The sequence below is a fragment of the Alosa pseudoharengus genome, unplaced genomic scaffold, assembly GCF_046254945.1.
Source record: "Alosa pseudoharengus isolate Yale_2024_CS ecotype anadromous, Long Island Sound unplaced genomic scaffold, YU_APseudo_1.1 YU_APseudo_1.1_scf_1, whole genome shotgun sequence".
Lineage (NCBI taxonomy): Eukaryota > Metazoa > Chordata > Actinopteri > Clupeiformes > Clupeidae > Alosa > Alosa pseudoharengus.
Window position 1 is genome coordinate 12,145,112 of NW_027468564.1, and position 19,729 is coordinate 12,164,840.

The 19,729-nt window shown below is 39.7% G+C and overlaps 1 protein-coding gene across 8 annotated transcripts in view; it reads right to left on the reverse strand.

Moving 5' to 3' along the window:
• The window catches only part of LOC143136317 (NACHT, LRR and PYD domains-containing protein 3-like), a 286,890-nt gene that overhangs the window by 164,010 nt on the left and 103,151 nt on the right, over positions 1-19,729 (reverse strand). For 5 of the 8 annotated variants that reach the window (XM_076296993.1, XM_076296976.1, XM_076297002.1 and 2 more), the window contains 7 exons: positions 17,957-18,065; positions 17,563-17,676; positions 17,175-17,288; positions 16,790-16,903; positions 16,402-16,515; positions 15,421-15,534; positions 14,135-14,442 (listed from right to left, as the gene is read on the reverse strand). In XM_076296993.1, coding sequence (XP_076153108.1) covers positions 14,135-14,442; positions 15,421-15,534; positions 16,402-16,515; positions 16,790-16,903; positions 17,175-17,288; positions 17,563-17,676; positions 17,957-18,006 — 928 coding nt within the window. In that variant the 5' untranslated portion in view covers positions 18,007-18,065. Of the gene's footprint in view, positions 1-1,732; positions 3,219-4,233; positions 4,281-5,156; positions 5,331-6,498; positions 6,670-7,213; positions 7,388-8,535; positions 8,707-9,853; positions 11,694-14,134; positions 14,443-15,420; positions 15,535-16,401; positions 16,516-16,789; positions 16,904-17,174; positions 17,289-17,562; positions 17,677-17,785; positions 17,866-17,956; positions 18,066-19,729 lie in introns of those variants that run through there. The other 3 variants (XM_076297042.1, XM_076297018.1, XM_076297033.1) reach the window with 3 other exon arrangements.

Consider the following 19,729-nt stretch of genomic DNA (forward strand, 5'->3'; position numbering starts at 1 on the left):
CAAAGTGTTTTAGCAGACGGACGTTTCTTGGAAAGTCTCCCAAATAAAAAAAATAGGGCTGTCAATCGATTAAAAAAATTAATCTAATTAATTACATACTCTGTGATTAATTAATCTAAATTAATCGCATATATATTTTTTGCTGTGAAAGTATTTTACATATTTAAATTCAAATGAATCATTGAATAATCAGCATTAGTGACATTAAAGTTCAAAAACTCTTTTATTATTATTTTCACTGTTTAAATAATTGCCATAATAATCTATGATATGACCTAATATGCTGAGGAAATAAGTTCAAAAGTGCTTCGGGAAGAAGTTTTTTTTTCACATACAAGGCATTTTAGGCCACAGATATAACCTAGGGGACACAATGAAAATAAATTAACACTCCCCTCAATGTCAACACTTATTTCTTTGCATTGATGTGCGACTATAGAGTTGATGAACTCCGGTGATATGCAAATTCCTTGCTGCAGACATTGCAGAGGGCTTTATTTTCAACACCATCAGGCCGTTACCATCAGTAAATGTTCCAATCAATGATCCAATCAGCATGTTTTCTTCTCTCTCCTTCATTTTACAGTCTAATTTTTACTGACTAGAACGGCTCGGGGTCAAAGGTCATACGGAATCGATTAATCTGCACTAATTTTTTTAATCAGTTATTTTTTCTCAAATTAATTAATCGAAATTAATCAGCTATTTTGACAGCCCTAAAAAAAAACATACAGGCTAAAGAAAAATATGTTGATGTTTAATAGCCTATTCTGGTTTTATGTGTGCAGTGTTTTGCTGGAGAGACAAGAGACAGACAGCGCGTGTACGGCTTAACCAGATCTTGCGCATAATAATATTGAACATGCACTGAAATAACCGAACATAATTGAACATAACCTGAACAAAACCTACCCCCTACCAGGTTAAGTTCAGAGCCTATGTTACCATAGTTACTTGCATAGCCTGATCATATTTGAGCGTTTTGGAACTGAAATCCCAGGTTTACCGCTGACTCTGGGTTAACATACCCAGTTAAGCCAGTAAACCTGCTTTCTGGAATACCCCCCTGTTCATTAAATGAGGTTTATCTTGAAGAGGCATGAATAAAAACTCACATCTGCCCTCACTCATCTACCTGCAGGCTACAGTATAAAATTGTGATCTTAGCTATTAAATACGGCAATACACTCCACTCATCTACCTGCAGGCTACAGTATGACATTGTGATCTTTGTTATTATACTACTGCAATATGTAGCGCCCTCAATTCAATGTGAGTGATTTAGAAAGAAAGATAACAGGGATGTGGTGTTTGTTCAAGAGTTTGGGTTGTATTTAGTTGTTCACTACATCAGCCGCGCCAGTAGGTGGCAGCAGAGTGCTGTGGAATCAGTCTGTATTCACGAGAATCTCAGCTGGGAAGTAGAGTAACTGCGTTCTTTGTTGAAGAAAGCCGTGGATGTTCGTTGTGTCATCCTACTGAGTGTATTTTGTATGTTTCTACAGAAACAAAGATTCATTAAATATGAGGCATCAAGACCATTGAGCCTTTGAGTCCGCTACAAATACACTCATCTGGTACAGTGTTGCACTGAATGGAGAGATGACCTTGGTGATCAATGCATGCCATATCCAACTACAGAAAAATAAAGTTTGAAGAAAAAAATAAATCACATACTCAATTCTGTTATGGCATAGAATACAATGAAATAAATACAATGACAACAGGGTCGTCACATGTCCTTTCAGAATCTTTATTTAGACATTTTAATGTCAGAAACACATTTTATTTACATATTTCACAACAAGCTAAACAAGCCTGTTTTATAGTTCTATGTCAACACATAAAGAAACACTGACACCTCAGATCAGCAATAATTTTCAAAGAAATTCAGCAAATATCTACACTTTAGGGAGAATGGAATACATCATATTGTTGTTGCTGAAACATTCTCATAAATTCACACATTCATTTTAGGAAAATCACAAAATATGAAGAAAAAAATGTTAGTATTTGTTTAGCCAAAACAGTAGTCTAGAATATACATATCAATATCTCAACAGCATCTTAGCATTACACATGTGTATGAACAGGAGTGTGTGACTGGTGTTCCTGCAGTTTCTTACACAGTCTATGGGTCAAAGCTGGAACTAATGGATGTTGCTACGGTTACGTAGTTGCTGCGGAATGTTGCACAGTGTCTTGATGAACTTATGTTTGAATTTTGGCAGTTATACAGAAAGATAAGGGACAGAAAGAGAGAAGAGGGGGGAGAGAGAAAGAGAAGTATAGAAAGAGGGGTTATGATTAAGTCTGCAAATAGACAACAGTTTCATCCAATCCACACACACACATTTAAGCCCTAAATTACAGCAGAGGGAGGAGATAGAATGAAATTAATGAGAAGTGTAGAAAGAGGGGTTATGATGCACACACACACATATACACACAAAAAGAGAATGAGGAGTGGAAGATGGAAAAAGGTTGGAGACAGAGGAGGAGAATACAGGCAAAAATGGAGGGTTAGAGAGGAAGAGGAGAGAGGGAGGAAAAGAGGGAATAGAGAGAGAGTAAGGGAGGAGAATGAAAGACATGGAGAGAGAGAAAGAGAAGAGGCGGGGAGTAGACACTGCGGGTGAAAGAGTAACAGGTGGATGTACCTGTTGGAGGAGGAGCTCATGTGATCTAGCACAGGGACACTGAGGAGCCAGGATTAACCCAAAACCCTGGATAGAGGGGCTCAATGAATGTGGAGTGGAACGTGTGCAGGTGGGTCAGTGTATCAGACGAGACGCTGTAGAAGGACAGAGTGCCGGCCGGCCAGTCCAGGTACACTCCTACTCTTCTGGAGCGGGAGGAGGGGGCAGGTATGCTAGTGTGTTTATTATTGTGGATGACAGAATAACTGAGAGAAGAGTAGCAATCCAGAGACCAGGACTCGGCATTCCGTCCCACTAGGACATCATCACCCATCCCTTTCCTCTTGATGCTTTTATAGGCCACAGATATATCAGCTCCATCTCTCCCACTCCACTCAGCCTCCCAGTAGCAGCGTCCAGTCAGACCCTCTCTACAAAACACTTGAGGATAGTAGTCAAATCTCTCTGGGTATTTAGGATACGGTTGCTCCTCTCTCACAAATGTCACCTTTCTGTTCCCCTCAGAGAGAGAGAGTTTTCTGTGTGCTGTGTTTGGGTCCAGTGTGAGATCACAGGCATCTGCAGACAAGAGGAGAGGAGATAACATGAGAACACACACACACACACACACACACACATACATACAGAGAGAACATCCTCATTAGAATACACCACGTCAACACAAACACAACACATGAGAACATTACACACAAACACACACTCAAACAAGCACACACACCATGTCAACACAAACACACACACATTTAAACAAGCACACACACAAACACACACACACACACACACCATGTCAACACAAACACACACAAACAATGTCAACACAAACAAATACATATACACACAAAACTCTTACTCACCCTACCAGCACATATACACACAAACACCATGCCAACACAAACACACACACTCCTACTCACCTGACCAACACACACATACACACACACACACACACCATGCCAACACAAACACACACACTCCTACTCACTCCACCAACACACAGAAATACACACTCCTACTCACTCTACCAAAACACACACACACAAACAAACACACACACACACACTCTCTTGCTCACCCTACCTACACACACAAACACACACACACACACACAGGCACACCCATTCACACACACTCACACACACCATGTCAACACAAACAAACACACACACTCCTACTCACCCTACCGACACACACACACACACAAACAGTCACCATGTCAACACAAACACACACTCACACAGGACCACACAGAACCACACATCACAACACAAACACACACACATAATAATAATAATAAGCTTTATTTGTATAGCACCTTTCATACACAGAATGCAGCTCAAAGTGCTTTACATTTGGAGCATGTAACACAATAATAGTCAGCCAGTCATTATCAATCACTTTCAGTTTTCTTCATTGCTGTGGCCGTTTATGATCAAATCAGCAACATATCAGAAATATAGAAAATAACATAGGCACACACACACACAGGCACACATACAGGCACAAACACACAGACACACACACACATAAACACAAATGAATGATCACAAATACTGAATAAACAATAAAAACTTACATCTCAGCAAACGTGGTCGTGCTCTGCTTACAGAAGCATGGTCAGTTCTGTAAGAAAAGCAAATTGTCACACACATGTTCCATTTGACAGATGTCAACACTGCTGTTTTTCTGTTTGTGCCACCTGTGAAATGTAAGGTGATTTATTATCCTACTGAAAATAGTCTGCTGCCGTATATGTTTCCCCTGATATAAAGTAATGATGTAACTCTCTTTCCAGCTCTCTTTATTGCATACAAAGGCATCCACTTGTCCCAAGGTGACACCTCAAGGCCCCTCTATTTCTCAGAAGGAGACATGAAGTAAAAAGCCCCGACACAGTCTATCCTGTACTTGGATTAGAGTTAGTGAGCAACCTGAGGACTACCTCTGAATAACAAATTCACTTTCCAACAGTGAAACTCCATTATTTAATGCATGATCAGGGGCCACCAGCAACACCTTCACGGTCCACCTGTGGGTCACAGACCACTTGTTGGGAACCCTAAATTAATGATTGTTTGCTGTACTACTTTCTTTGGTTACTGACAGTGATAATAGGCATAATGGATATTTAACTTGGTTGAATTTGATCTACTTCATAAAAGTCCCAATGTACAGATCTAATAGCCATTCTGCCAGACAATCAGAAAATTATATTTCTCCTGGGGATAAACAGCTCCCTGTCTATCTGCACACTTCACTGTCTTCTCCCAGCCTGGAATCTGACAGGCGTTCAAATTTTGCAACAGTGATGAATGTTTATAGTAAATATGCAGAGTTTGCTCTAACAACATTTTGTTGTTATCCTGTAACAATGACAAAATAAACTGAACTGCATATTTGACAAATAGGCCAATACACTCGGTATGAAGAAATAACTATGGTGTCCACAATGGAGACAGTGTCTAAATGTGCAACACTGGGGTTTCTTTCCAAACATACTTCAATATCTCCAGTTTACAGACAGGATCCTTCAGTCTAGCAGATAACAGCTTCAGTCCTGATTCTCCAGGATTATTGTAGCTCAGATCCAGCTCTTTTAGATGGGACGGGTTTGAAGTCAGAGCTGAAGCCAGAAAACCACAACCCTTCTCTGAGATGAGACAATCAGAGAGCCTAAGAGATAGAGAGAGAGAGAGAGACTGTGGTAAATGTAATATGATAACGATTATGTGAGGTATGGAGGAGATAGCTATTGAAATAGTACACACTGGTCCTTAAACATTTATTTTTTTGCAGTTGTCAAAATTTAACTCAAAGAAACTTTGTAGCAGCACTATACCTATTCAGTGCTTAACTAACATTGTCAAACAGTGGACTTTAAGGATAGGCATTATTATTATTAGTAGTAGCATTAGTATTATTATTAGTATTATTTTATTAATAGTAATATGTGTGTGTGTGTGTGTGTGCATGTGTGTGTGTTTTCAAAAACTAATAATACAATAAATATCAATAAATTACAGAACTACCCTGGAAATTGGCTTAAAAAGATTGGCCCCAGCTGTGGCGCAACTGGCTGGAGCACCTGCACCGTACGCCGGCGACCCGGGTTCGATTCCCGCCCCGTGGTCCTTTCCGGATCCCACCCCTGCTCTCTCTCCCATTCACTTCCTGTCACTCTCTACTGTCCTATAATTAAAGGCATAAAAAGCCCAAAAAAATATTCCTAAAAAAAAAAAAAAAAGAACTACCCTGGAAATCAAGAGTTCTGGTGAGAGAACAATTTGAATTTGTTCAGCGAGTCAAGCTGCACCAATCACATCGGTGTATCTGATAAAGGTGGGCCAGAGGCAAGCAAAGCAGGTGTGCCACCCCTCGAGTCATTTTCATTACTCATAGCCAGAACTTCAATCTTTCTAGAATAATAGACAATAGTCTTATTTCCAGGCTACTACAGAACTGCTCCAATGCTCTGAATAAATGTTCAGGCACCCTGTAAAACACACTGTGCTTGGCCTCTGGCCTTGTACCTAATTGCAAATAACAGCCTCGTGCCTAATTTGAAATCACAGACATGGTGATATCTGCTACCGATGTCACTCTCACTCGTGCCATATTGCTTAATTGTAAAACAATGTGACACAGATTAGACCAATCCAGAAACAGATTTTGAAACTCACAAATTGGATCAAAGGTTGGACTACATAAATGCAATTACATAACCAATAAGGTTAAGCATGTTCATTGCTACTTTTTCAGTGTGCTGACCAGTTGATGTTATATTGTCATGGTTCTTCTCCCTAATCAGGAAATCTAAGATGATAATAAAATGTATACCCACCTTAATGTGTGTATTTTGCAGTTAAAACTGGACAGTCCTTTAGAGAGAAGCTGAACTCCAGAATCCCCCAGATCATTGTCACTCAAGTCTAGCTGTAGCAGGGAGTTTGGTGATTGTAAAACTGAAGCAACAATCTCACAGGATTTATCTGTGAGTTTACAGTCATCAAATCTGCAACAACATTTGACAGAATTATGACAGAACTCAACATATTACTACACAAGGTTACTTTAAATTAAACTGACTTCATTTAGTGAAATACACAGAAAATTACATCAGTGTAAACAGTGTAGTTGATGCTGCATTTAGATTTGCTGATTATTGATTGATTCATGATTCATTGGTTACGTGTAGTGAGGACTACAGAGTCCTTCTGCAGTAACAGTAACAGGTCACATACTGTAGCCTACAATACTAGAATTACATTAGAAGTACATTTTCTCCTGGGTTTCCCGCTTTTAGTTGTTTATGGTATCTGCCAATCAAATGTACTGTTGTTCTGTATGGAGACTAGGAAGTAGGAAATGTATTTTTTAATCAAAAGTAGAGCTTTTGGCTTAAGTCTACAAATCAAATGTTCTGTTCTGTGTGGAGATTATACAGTAGGGGTTAGGCTAATGAATGCAATTTCATGTATCCTCACTTGCATGAATGTAAGAATAAATAAATAAATCCAGACTACAACTTCATGTGTCTGGTTCTCTAGATTACATACTGAAGTGTTTTAACTTTGCGAAGAGGATCCTCTAGTGTAGCACATAACAGCTTCTGTGCTGATCCTCCAGGATGATTGTTGTTTACATCCAGCTCTTTCACACAGGAGGGGTTTATCATCAGAGCCAGAGCCAGATAAACATAACCTTCATCTGAGATACCACACTTACTGAGCCTGAGAGAGAGAGAGAGGTTATTTTATCATTAAAAGCCCGTACACCCCAGATACGTCATGACATGCACTTTCAGTAGGCTATAGCCTATTGACTTCTGAGTGTATAGAGTTATTTACAGTTGTGCACGCTATAGTTAGCATGAAGCCAAGAAAGAGATAGTTTTGTGTTAGCTATGCTCGCTATAAAAGAGAACAACAGGGAAAGATCATAAAAACTCATCAAGATTTAAAGCAGATTAGCCTCATGGGGTGCATTTTGACTTGATAAACATCACTTAGAACAAAATACCAATTGAGTAAATAAAGAAAAAATATAATTTGAAATACCATTCGAATACCAATATCATTTTAAATAGAATAATCACTTGGAATAAATTGAGTAAATAGAGAAAAATATCACTTGAAATACCATTCGAATACCATTGATAATCTTATAAATAGTCCGCTCCCAATACTGCTGTGTGTGACAAAAGTCCATCAACACGTATTAGTTCAGTCCATGGAGACCGACAGGCATTCCAAGTGATCGGGATAGCCTATTCTGTTCAAACGAGTGTCTTTCGCCCCCTATTACCACCAGTCCCATGTTTCCGTCCTCTTACGTGTATGTGTCACATACTATTCACCATCAGTGTATCTATATTAGCTATGTACCAAAAATTACATTTTACCATGACTCAAAGAGCTATAAACAGACTTGAAAGGCTGAGTGTACAAATCTGCTTGGAGCTCCAGTGGAATTTTGCTGTAGCGATGAGAATTCTCAGTCTAATCATCTAAAGTCTAATCATGTGCCATTAAAAGGGTGGAAGTAGATGACCCACCAGGCCAGCACTAACCTCTGAGCGTGGTAAACAAAACCAGACATTTTAGGCAGTAAAAGCCCCGGTACGAACCAAACCAGATTTTGTTTAAATCTACACACCTATGGCTACTGAAAAATGTAAGGTTAATTTATCAAATGTTATTTTGAAGTATTAAAAAACATTGTTGCTTTAGAATTTTCGAACGAAATGGGTAATAAATGGAGGTGTTACGATAACTACATCTAGTCCATGTTGACTGTTCCAGTAGGTCGCTAAAGAATGCGTAAAACAAACCGTGCACTACAAACAAATATATCATGAAATGCATGGCCTTACACCAACCTTAATGTCTGCATTTTGCAGTGGGGACTAGACAATCCCTTAGAGAGAAGCTGAACTCCAGAATCTCCCAGGTCATTGTCACTCAGATCCAGCTCTACTAGGGAGTTTGGTGACTGTAGAACAGCAGCCACAATTCCACAGGACTTATCTGTAAGTTTGCATTTAGCAAGCCTGCATAACAACATGACAAAAGATAAAACATTACAGATATGGATAAATGAAAGGGATGCTGTTTACAAGGTACTCTAATAAACCCAGAGATATTTCTACCTGTAATGGCAGTACACAGCACCTGTATATACTGCACTTTTCTGCTTTTTTGCACCACTGGTTAGACGCAAACTGCATTTATTTCGTTGTCTTTGTACTTGTACTCTGCACAATGACAATAAATTTGAATCTAATCTAATTAGTGCTGTCAGTTAAACGCATAACAACATGACAAAAGATAAAACATTACAGAAATAGATAAATGAAAGGTGCCCTGATGAACTCAAGAGATCTTTCTGCCTGTAATGGCAGTACACAGATCATTAAAATGCACATTGCGCACATTACACACACACACAACACGCACGCACACAGACATTTGACTTTGATCACAAAACTTCCACAAAACACAAAACTTCCAATGCACAAGAACACCAATGATGTGCCTTACTTGTCATGCTCAAATAAAAGTACTGTATATGGATTGAAATACAAAATAATACACCCTTACTAATATATGTAATAAACGTGATTTCTGTATGATTCAGATCGTTTTCATTGTTAAATTCACAACTTGCAGAGCTCACAGCCAGTTTAGGCAAACAGAGTGAGATAATGCAGTCTGATTCAGACTCACATTCTACGAAGCTATTTAAGAAGAAATCCCGTTCTTCACAGGTTCTAAATCGTGCCGCCATCTTACTATTACTACACCTATATGGTGTTTGTTTAATACTTTTTTCCGGTGGCTTCAAACTTCACCACTTCGCTGAAACCCTGCGAAAATGTATTATTTAATCCTATTGGTTGGACTAATATGGGTTGTGGTCGGCTCCACCTATCACAGCCTCTGTTACATTTGAAAAACCGGAACGGTCGTCAAATCACGTCTTTATGGAAATGCCGGAGGTGTCAAAACTAATTTTCGGTACAGGGGGTGTCGTCAAAAGTCGTCTTTATGGGGAAAAGAGTTCAAATGGAACGTTAATTCCCCACTTCTTCCCCACTTCTTCAGATCAAGGCTGTTTACCCTTTAGGTATCTTAAATGTTTTAATATGTCAACCTAGACCAGTAGTAGACAGCAGTGACTCTCTATCAGAAACTCACCATGCCTTTCTGCAGCACCTCACAGCTGGGATAAGTCTCCTGCGTCCCTCATCTGATGTGTTGTATTTCTTCAGGTCAAACTCATCCAGCACCTCCTCAGACATCAGCAGCATATGGGCCAATGCTGAACAGTGGGCAGGAGATAATTTCTGTTTGATGTTCTTTGGTGATGACAAGTATTTCTGAATGTCTTTGTGCGTGGAATGATCATTCATTTCAAATAAGCAGTGGAAAAGATTGATGCATCGTTCAGGAGATAGATCTTCTCTGTTGAGCTCCTTCATATACTGACATGTTTCTTTAATGCTCTTTGATGTGCTGTATGTTTGGTTCAGTAGACCCTTTAAAAGTCTCTGATTGCGCTCCAGAGAGATGCCCATAAGGAAGCGAAGGAAGAGATCCAGGTGCCCATTGCTGCTCTTTAAAGCCTGATCCACTGCACTCTTGAGCAGCACATGTAGATGATCCTGTGATTGATGCTTTGTTTGAAGAGATGATAAAATTGAAGGATTGGGATCAGCTCTATGTTCGTCACTGATGAGGGATTTAAGTGCCTCAATATTCTCAGTCACGTAAGAGTGAAACACATACAGAGCTGCCAGAAACTCCTGGACACTAAGATGCACAAAGCAGTAGACTCTCCTTTGGTGAAACACAGATTCTTCCTTGAAGATCTCAGTGCACATGCCAGAGTACACTGAGGCTTCACTGACATCAATCCCACACTCTTGCAGGTTGTCCTCATAAAACAGCAGATTCCCTTTTTCCAAACTCTTAAAAGCCAGTTCTGCCAGTTTCAGCAAAATGTCTCTCTGAGATTCCAGTAGTTTATCTTGATCTGCTTCAGTTCTTCTATGATATTTCTGATCCTTCCTTGTGGTCTGGATGAGCAGGAAGTGAATGAACATCTCAGTCAGTGTTTTGGGAATGTCTTTGACGTTTTTCCTTTCCAGCATCTGCTGAAGTACAGTAGCTGCAATCCAACAGAAAACTGGAATGTGGCACATGATGTGGAGACTCCTGAATGCCTTGATGTGTGAGATGATTCTGTTGGCCTTACTCTCATCACCGATTCTCTTCCTGAAGTATTCTTCCTTCTGTGGGTCATTGAATCCTCGTACTTCTGTTACCTGGTCAATATATTGTGTAGGAATCTGACTAGCTGCTGCTGGTCGTGAGGTTATCCAGATGAGTGCAGAGGGAAGCAGAGTTCCCTCAATGAGGCTTGTGACCAGAATATCTACTGATGATTGTTTCACATCAGACATCTTACTTTTCTGTTTCAGATCCAGATTCAGCCGACTCTCATCCAAACCATCAAAGATGAACACAACCTGACAGTCTTTGTATCCTTCACCATCATTCAGCTCCATCAGCTCAGGATGGAATTCAAGCAGGAGACTGTGAAGACTATACTTATTAATCTTTACTAAATTCAGCTCACGGAAAGAAAGGGGAAACATAAAATCTATATCATGATTGGCTACCCCGTCTGTCCAGTCAAGAATAAATTTCTGCACTGAGACTGTTTTTCCGATGCCTGCAACACCTTTGGTCATCACAGTTCTAATATGCTTCTCCTGTCCAGGTAAGGGCTTGAAGATGTCATTGCAGTCGATTGGTCTGTCTTCTGTGGTTTGAGATCTGGATGCTGACTCTACCTGCCAAACCTCATGTTCCTTATTCACCCCTTCACTCTCTCCCTCTGTGATGTAGAGCTCTGTGTATATCTGATTGAGGAGAGTCTCAGCTCCTGGTTTGATGATTCCTTCAGATATGTTCTCAAACCTCCTCTTCAGACTGGCTTTGTGATTCTCCATAACTCTCCTCAAGTCCTCATCTGTTTAAAAATGACAAAACAATTCATTAAAAAGTCATAATAAAAACTAGTTTTCATATACTGGCGTGTTGGCTGAACACCATCCGTATGGATCACTAAGCGGAAAACCAATTCAGCTTTGAAGGCAAAAACACACAGTGGCTAGATTTTTCGCCAGCTATCAGGGTAATATGTCTGACTTAGAAAACATGATTAGGCAGATTAGGAAAGAAAACTGATTGGAAACCGAATTGCGATGAATTAAAGGATAATTCCGGTATTTAGCACTTTGAGTCCCTTTTCTGGTTTGTTTTGGATGAACTAGAGTGGTGGACACCGAAATTTCTTTCACCGACTTTCTGATTAATTTTGAATTGCCTTTGACTGTTTCAGAGTGGCTGGCTATGGGCATGCACAAACATGTCCTTAAAACAACCCTTAACGTTTGTTTTCAAAACTGTGCAACTCACCGAGTGATTAGTGGTGTTAGTGGTGCCGCATTTTGTTAACACAACAAATAAAAAGTAAAAAAAAAAGCTGCCAAGTAAAAAGCTCATTTAACATTGATATTCAACTTTCCAAGCAACCATGTGCAACCATGAAATCGGTATTGCAGTATGGTTTATTCAAAATTGGTGTGAAATAATGGTCCTAACCACTTTAAAACAGTGGCTGAAATAAAAGCCAAACATAGCCTACAATAGTAACATTTTCAAATGCAACTTCTAGGCCTAGTTAACAACTGATCAATATTCATTCATGGACTGACATTGATGACAATAAACTGCAGTCAATAATGTGCATAACAATGTCCATAACACTTGTTTGTGCTCACCACTAAAAGAAACTGTGGCTAAGAAAGGTACTGTGTGTGTGTGTGTGTGTGTGTGAGAGAGAGAGTGTGTGAGAGAGAGAGAGAAAGAGAGAGCTATGGTACGCACACCCATCCACCCCCATCCCCGCAAAAAAAAATCACGCGTGTACAATATTTGTCCGTTTCCCGGTTTTAGGTCCGTGCATTGCAAAAAAGTAGCCTACAGAGCATAACAATATCCACATGCAATAATACAACAACAACGTCTACGATGACCTATTCATTTGGACAACTTGATACAGTCCTATAGCTAAAGTTACCTTTAGTTTTGTTCTAGCGTGCCGTGACGTCTGGCTTTAAACAGCTGTAATGCAGTCTAACGTCCTGACAAGCACACCAATTGCCTACCTTGTTCTTGTCCATCTAGAAAAACTCCTCTAGCTTTGCTGCCTCCATCATTTCTGTTTTTGTTGTTTAAACTTGTGATATCCATGATGAGTAGCCTATTGAGTTGGTGAATTAGCTCAACATTGTGTACTGATAACCATATAAGATAGCCGAGTAAAAGAAAACAAGTAGCCTAGTTGCGTGCCTGCATGCGTATTCTGCCTCCTGCTGAAACTAAATGTATGCACGTTAATTTTGATAACGTGTTCACTAACTTTACGTGATAGAAAATTGTAAATAGCCTGATGGCATGCAGCTAATGGGATACTGTGCATAGTTGGGAAGGTATGGTGGGCCAATTTGGTGTGATACACATTGCACACACACACAAGGGAAGTTTTCTCTCGTTGTTGAGGGACTGACGTGCGGGCCGTTTAAAATCATCATGCGGGCCGTACATAGCCCGCGGGCCGTATGTTTGGCACCCCTGCTATAACCTGTGTCCTTAGATAACCTCTAGGGCCAAACTTCTCTGAGCGTGAGCAAAGCTGTCGGGAGCATCATGATATTCCTACTTATTTAATAACATGTTTTACTCTTTTTTTGTTTCTCCCCAAGTTACCATTAACTCAATCATTTTTTCTCTGCCTCCAGAAATGTCTTAGGAATGCTTAGGAATGTTTGTTTCTGCTATAGGCCTATGGATACATACTCCCCCAGACACACACACACAAATGCACACACACGCACACAAGTAATTTGATAGTAGTCAGTCATTTCCATCTTAGGCAATATCAGTGATTTCAAAACGTCATGTACATCTGGTGGTCATTGTATTTTGCTTTGTTTTTTTTTTGTTGTTGTGCAACAGCAAATTATTTGGGGAAAATCACTATTTTTGGTGTCAATATTGGTTGCATTTTCACTTTTGCTGGAGATTTGAGGCATTTTGTGTGAGCAATTGTTTTGTGTGTGGAGTTTTGAAAAATAGACACAGAGTTTTGAAAATGTGTGCAAACAGTTGTAAAAAACTGTAAACTGCCAAAGGCTACATCAGAGGAAAGTCTGACGTTATAGGCTAAAGATTCTGGCAGTTACCTGCAGGGGGCGCCACAATACACACAAACTCACTGCAAAAAAGGTCTATATCCACAAGCACTAATACAAAATAATAATAAATAATGTTTGATAACATTACTTTACTACTCAGAAAACCAGATAAAATCAATAAAATTATTAAAAATCCAAAACCTATACTCACCTAGTTCCCTCTTTCTTCCTGGTGTATGTTCAGTGTGCAGGTGTCTTCTGCTGTTGGTCAGGCCTGTGTGTTCACCCTGTGTGCTTATATCTGTGTGTTCACCCAGAGTAGGCTGTAGAGGAGGTTGGGTTCTGCATGTCTTTCCACACTGGGGACAAGCTTGGTCTCCTGGTAGTCCAGGCTGCTCCCAGTAACTGCTGATGCACTGCCTGCAGAAACTGTGTCCACAGGTGATGATGACTGGGTCCCTCAGTACCTGCTCACACACTCCACACCTGGACTGATTCTGGGTCAGATCAGCACTTAATCTGCAGGGACATCAGACAAAGAACACTTGGACAAATGCAGAAATTGCTCCTCACAAACTACTGATTAAAATATGCTCCATTATTACTGAAAAAAAATGCAAGTCCAGATTTACAGATTTAAAGGATCCTTTCCACATAAGACAGAAGGCCCAAACCTACTACTACCACTTAGATTGAATAATAAATAAATTAAAATTGACAAATTCACAAGACTAAATTATAAAAATTCCACTATACTATTTTTTACAGAACTTAAACAGTATCTGTTAATTTGGATGTGTTGTAGGCAGCAGCATATTCAGCTATAATATACAAAGATATGCAAATATCAAGTTTTTTTGTCCACAGAAAGCAAACGCTGTGCCTTGCCATATTGCGTGGAAAATCCTAAGCTTTCAGTTTGTTAGGTAAACAGTGCTCATCATCACAAGTTGCGGTGCCCATAACTGAACAGTATAATTCAACCACAAGTGCAGTTGAATGGCAGCATATAAAATAATCAAAAGTTTAGCAATAAGATGTCAACAAGCAGTGACACAATGCAGAGCAATAGATTTACTCCACATTAAATGTAGGCTATGCCATATCTAAGACCCTCTCAATAAATAAATAAATATGAATGTGTCCTTTATTCTTCTGGATCTGGTACCCATTCAGTTTTGGCCACTGCTTCTTAATAAACATCTGACTGCAACCATGTTAATAAATGGTTTGTAGACGCAGTATAGTCGACAGTGTGCATAGTGCAAGTGCATATAGTGTGTGTGTGTGTGTGTACACACATATCAATTTTTTTCCTACCAGCATATGCTGTTGTTTTCTATAACAGACAACTCTACATGGTGTTCATCACTTAGGAGAGGTTATCTGTCTGTCTGTCTGTCTGTATGTACAGTATGTATGTATATTGCATGTGAAAACACATCATGTCTGAACAACTTTTATAAAAACTACACACTGATAGCTACCAGTACTCACTTTTGACCTGATGGAACTGGTTCACTGCTGAAGGTGGGCATATTACCCTTGGACTGATCACTCTTCATGGACACCAAGCTGGGCACTGGAGATGGAGGTCTGTGTGTCTGTGGTCTGGTTACATAAGGAGACATAAGAAACAGATTAACATCAACTCATTCATCTGTGGACACACACACACACACACACATCTGGTAGTGGACTTTAGGAGGGCTAGGACAAAGTTGAACACTGCCTCCATCATGGGAAAAGAGGTGGAGGTAGTGGAAAACTACAAATATCTGGGTGTACAGCTGGATAACAAACTGAACTGGAAGTGCAACACTGAGGCTGTTTATAGGAAGGGACAGAGCAGACTATACTTCTTGAGGAAGCTTAGGTCTTTTAAAGTGTGCAGCAGGATGTTGAACATGTTTTACCAGTCTGCTGTTTCTAGTACCATTTTCTTTGCAGCCATCTGCTGGGGTACCAGTAAAAAGAGCTGGCTCTGTCAATGGAAGTACACTTGAACCGCTAGAGTTAGTTGTTGAGAGGATGTTGCAAAAGCTGCTTAACATTATGGACAACACCTCACATCCACTGAACGAACTACTGGTCAAACAACAGAGTGTTTTCAGGTTTTGTCCAACTTCGCTGTAACAAGGACCGTTAAAGAAAATCATTCCTGCCCACTGCCATAACTATTTACAACAACTCCCCTTTGTGCCGTGAGAGTAAATCTTATGCTGAGAGACAATGCAGTTTACAACCTCTTTAACAGAGACTATATCCAATTGTATTTATTTTTTAACTTGTATGTATGTTTATGTGTGATATATGTTTATATTATTAATTGCTGCTGTAACACCACAATTTCAGGGATTAATAAAGCTGTCTGTCTGTCTGTCTGTCTGTTTGTACAGTATGTACAGTATGTTGCATGTGACAACACTGGCATGTCTACATAGCTTTTATAAAAACTACACACTGATGACTACTCACTTTTGTCCTGATGGAATTGGTTCACTGCTGAAGGTGGGCATATTACCCTTGGACTGGTCACTCTTCATGGACGCCAAGCTGGGCACTGTAGATCGACGTCTGAGTGTCTGTGGTCTGGTTACATAAGAACACATAAGAAACATATTAATATCAACTCATTCATCTGTGGACAGACACACACACACACACACACAAATATAATACAGTGTATTCTTACCAGCATATGCTGTTGTTTTCTATAACACAGACATCTCTACATGGTGTCCATCATTTAGGAGAGGTTATCTGTCTGTCTGTCTGTGTGTACAGTATGTATGTTGCATGTGACAACACTGGCATGTCTACATACAGTAGCTTTTATACAAACTACACACTGATGACTACTCACTTTTGTCCTGATGGAATTGGTTCACTGCTGAAGGTGGGCATATTACCCTTGGACTGGTCACTCTTCATGGACGCCAAGCTGGGCACTGGAGATGGAGGTCTGTGTGTCTGTGGTCTAGTTACATAAGAACACATAAGAAACAGATTAATATCAACTCATTCATCTGTGGACAGACACACACACACACACACACACAAATATAATACAGTGTATTCTTACCAGCATATGCTGTTGTTTTCTATAACACAGACATCTCTACATGGTGTCCATCATTTAGGAGAGGTTATCTGTCTGTCTGTCTGTGTGTACAGTATGTATGTTGCATGTGACAACACTGGCATGTCTACATAGCTTTTATAAAAACTACACACTGATGACTACTCACTTTTGTCCTGATGGAATTGGTTCACTGCTGAAGGTGGGCATATTACCCTTGGACTGGTCACTCTTCATGGACGCCAAGCTGGGCACTGTAGATCGACGTCTGAGTGTCTGTGGTCTGGTTACATAAGAACACATAAGAAACATATTAATATCAACTCATTCATCTGTGGACAGACACACACACACACACACACAAATATAATACAGTGTATTCTTACCAGCATATGCTGTTGTTTTCTATAACACAGACATCTCTACATGGTGTCCATCATTTAGGAGAGGTTATCTGTCTGTCTGTCTGTGTGTACAGTATGTATGTTGCATGTGACAACACTGGCATGTCTACATACAGTAGCTTTTATACAAACTACACACTGATGACTACTCACTTTTGTCCTGATGGAATTGGTTCACTGCTGAAGGTGGGCATATTACCCTTGGACTGGTCACTCTTCATGGACGCCAAGCTGGGCACTGGAGATGGAGGTCTGTGTGTCTGTGGTCTAGTTACATAAGAACACATAAGAAACAGATTAATATCAACTCATTCATCTGTGGACAGACACACACACACACACACACACACACAAATATAATACAGTGTATTCTTACCAGCATATGCTGTTGTTTTCTATAACACAGACATCTCTACATGGTGTCCATCATTTAGGAGAGGTTATCTGTCTGTCTGTCTGTGTGTACAGTATGTATGTATATTGCATATGAAAACACATCATGTCTGAACAACTTTTATAAAAACTACACATAGCTACCAGTACTCACTTTTGACCTGATGGAACTGGTTCACTGCTGAAGGTGGGCATATTACCCATGATTGCTCTTCATGGACACACAGCTTGGCACTGGAGATGGAGGTCTGAGTGTCTGTGGTCTGGTTACATACAGTAAGGAGACACAAGAAACAGATTAACATCAACTCATTCACATGGACACACACACACACACAAATCTAATACAATTCCTACCAGCATATGCTGTTGTTTTCTACAACAGACATCTCTACATCATTTAGGAGAGGTTATCGATCTGTCTGTCTGTGTGTGACAACACTGGAATGTCTGAATAACTGAATAACTTATAAAAACTGAATAACTTAAAAACTACACACTGATCACTTCTCACAAGTAAAATTAGACTGAACGATTTACTCAAACATAAAGCTGAATTTGCAATACATTGTACCAAAGTCACATATTATTCGCAGGGCGAGAGCTCAAGCAGACTCTTGGCAGATAAACTGAAACAGAATAAATTATATTCCACTATTACTGCAATTGAGGCTCAAGATGGCACCATTACATATAATCCTGAGGAAATCAATGATGTGTTCAGTCTGTTCTATTCTCAACTTTACACAGCAGGTCCTACACCTGACCCCGTTTCCCTCAAAACTTACCTGTCTAAATTAAAACTACCCTCCCTCTATGCTGAGGAAGCAGATCATCTTGACTCCCTTTACCCTTCCAGAACATAAAACTGCTTTAGCATCAATGAAAAGAGGAAAGTCTCCTGGATTAGATGGTATACCGCCTGAACTGTTGATGGAAATTTGGGATATTGTTGGGCCACTTATTTTAGATTCTCTTAACTTTGGATTGGAAAAAGGCTCATTCCACGGAGATTTAAAACACCTCTCTAATAATGGTGCTGTTGAAAACCTCCCTTAAAATGCAGCAGCTTCAGGCCTATATCCTTAATCAGTACTGAATTAAAATTACTCGCTAAAGTACTGGTCCAAAGAATGGGGCTTTATATCCGAAAACTAATACACCAGGACCAAACAGGTTTTCTGAAAGGGAGATACGCATCTGATAACATCTGATGCCTGCTACATATAATTCAGGTCTCAGAACTTGATTCAAACCCTGCTGCGCTATTTAGTTTAGACACCCAGAAAGCTTTTGATCACATTAGTTGGGAGAAAAGGGCAGTACTAAAAGAATTTGGCTTTGGTAATAGCATGTGTGCAAACAGGTATCACACTCTCTAAAACCTTTCCCTTACATCATGGAACACAGCAAGGCTGTTCCCTATATCTCCCCTTATTTTTGCATTGGAACTCAATATTAGCTCAGTTTATTAGATAGATTCCCTGTCATATCACCCATTGAGTTACAGGGTACCCAACACAAGATCTCTTACTATGTACAGTAGATGATGTGATAGTCTATTTTACTAACATTTCTTGAATTTCCCCTGGGGATCAATAAAGTATCTATCTATCTATCTATCTATCTATCTATCTAACATCTCAACATCATTGCCACATATTTTGCAAGTGTTTACTGAATTTGGACAGTTCTCAGGTTACAAGATTAACTGGGATAAATCTCTTCTTGTTCCCCTAAATAGTCATGAGAAACAACATGTCTTGCCCCCTATGCCTCATATCAAATGGCATACCTAGCCTTTTACATACTTGAGCATTAACCAAATTCTCTAACATGTCCCGTATCAACTACAACAAACTTAAGCATGAGATTTCCACTGATTGACTGGTTTTACTAGCCTGGGTGCCATTCCGAACTTAGTCCC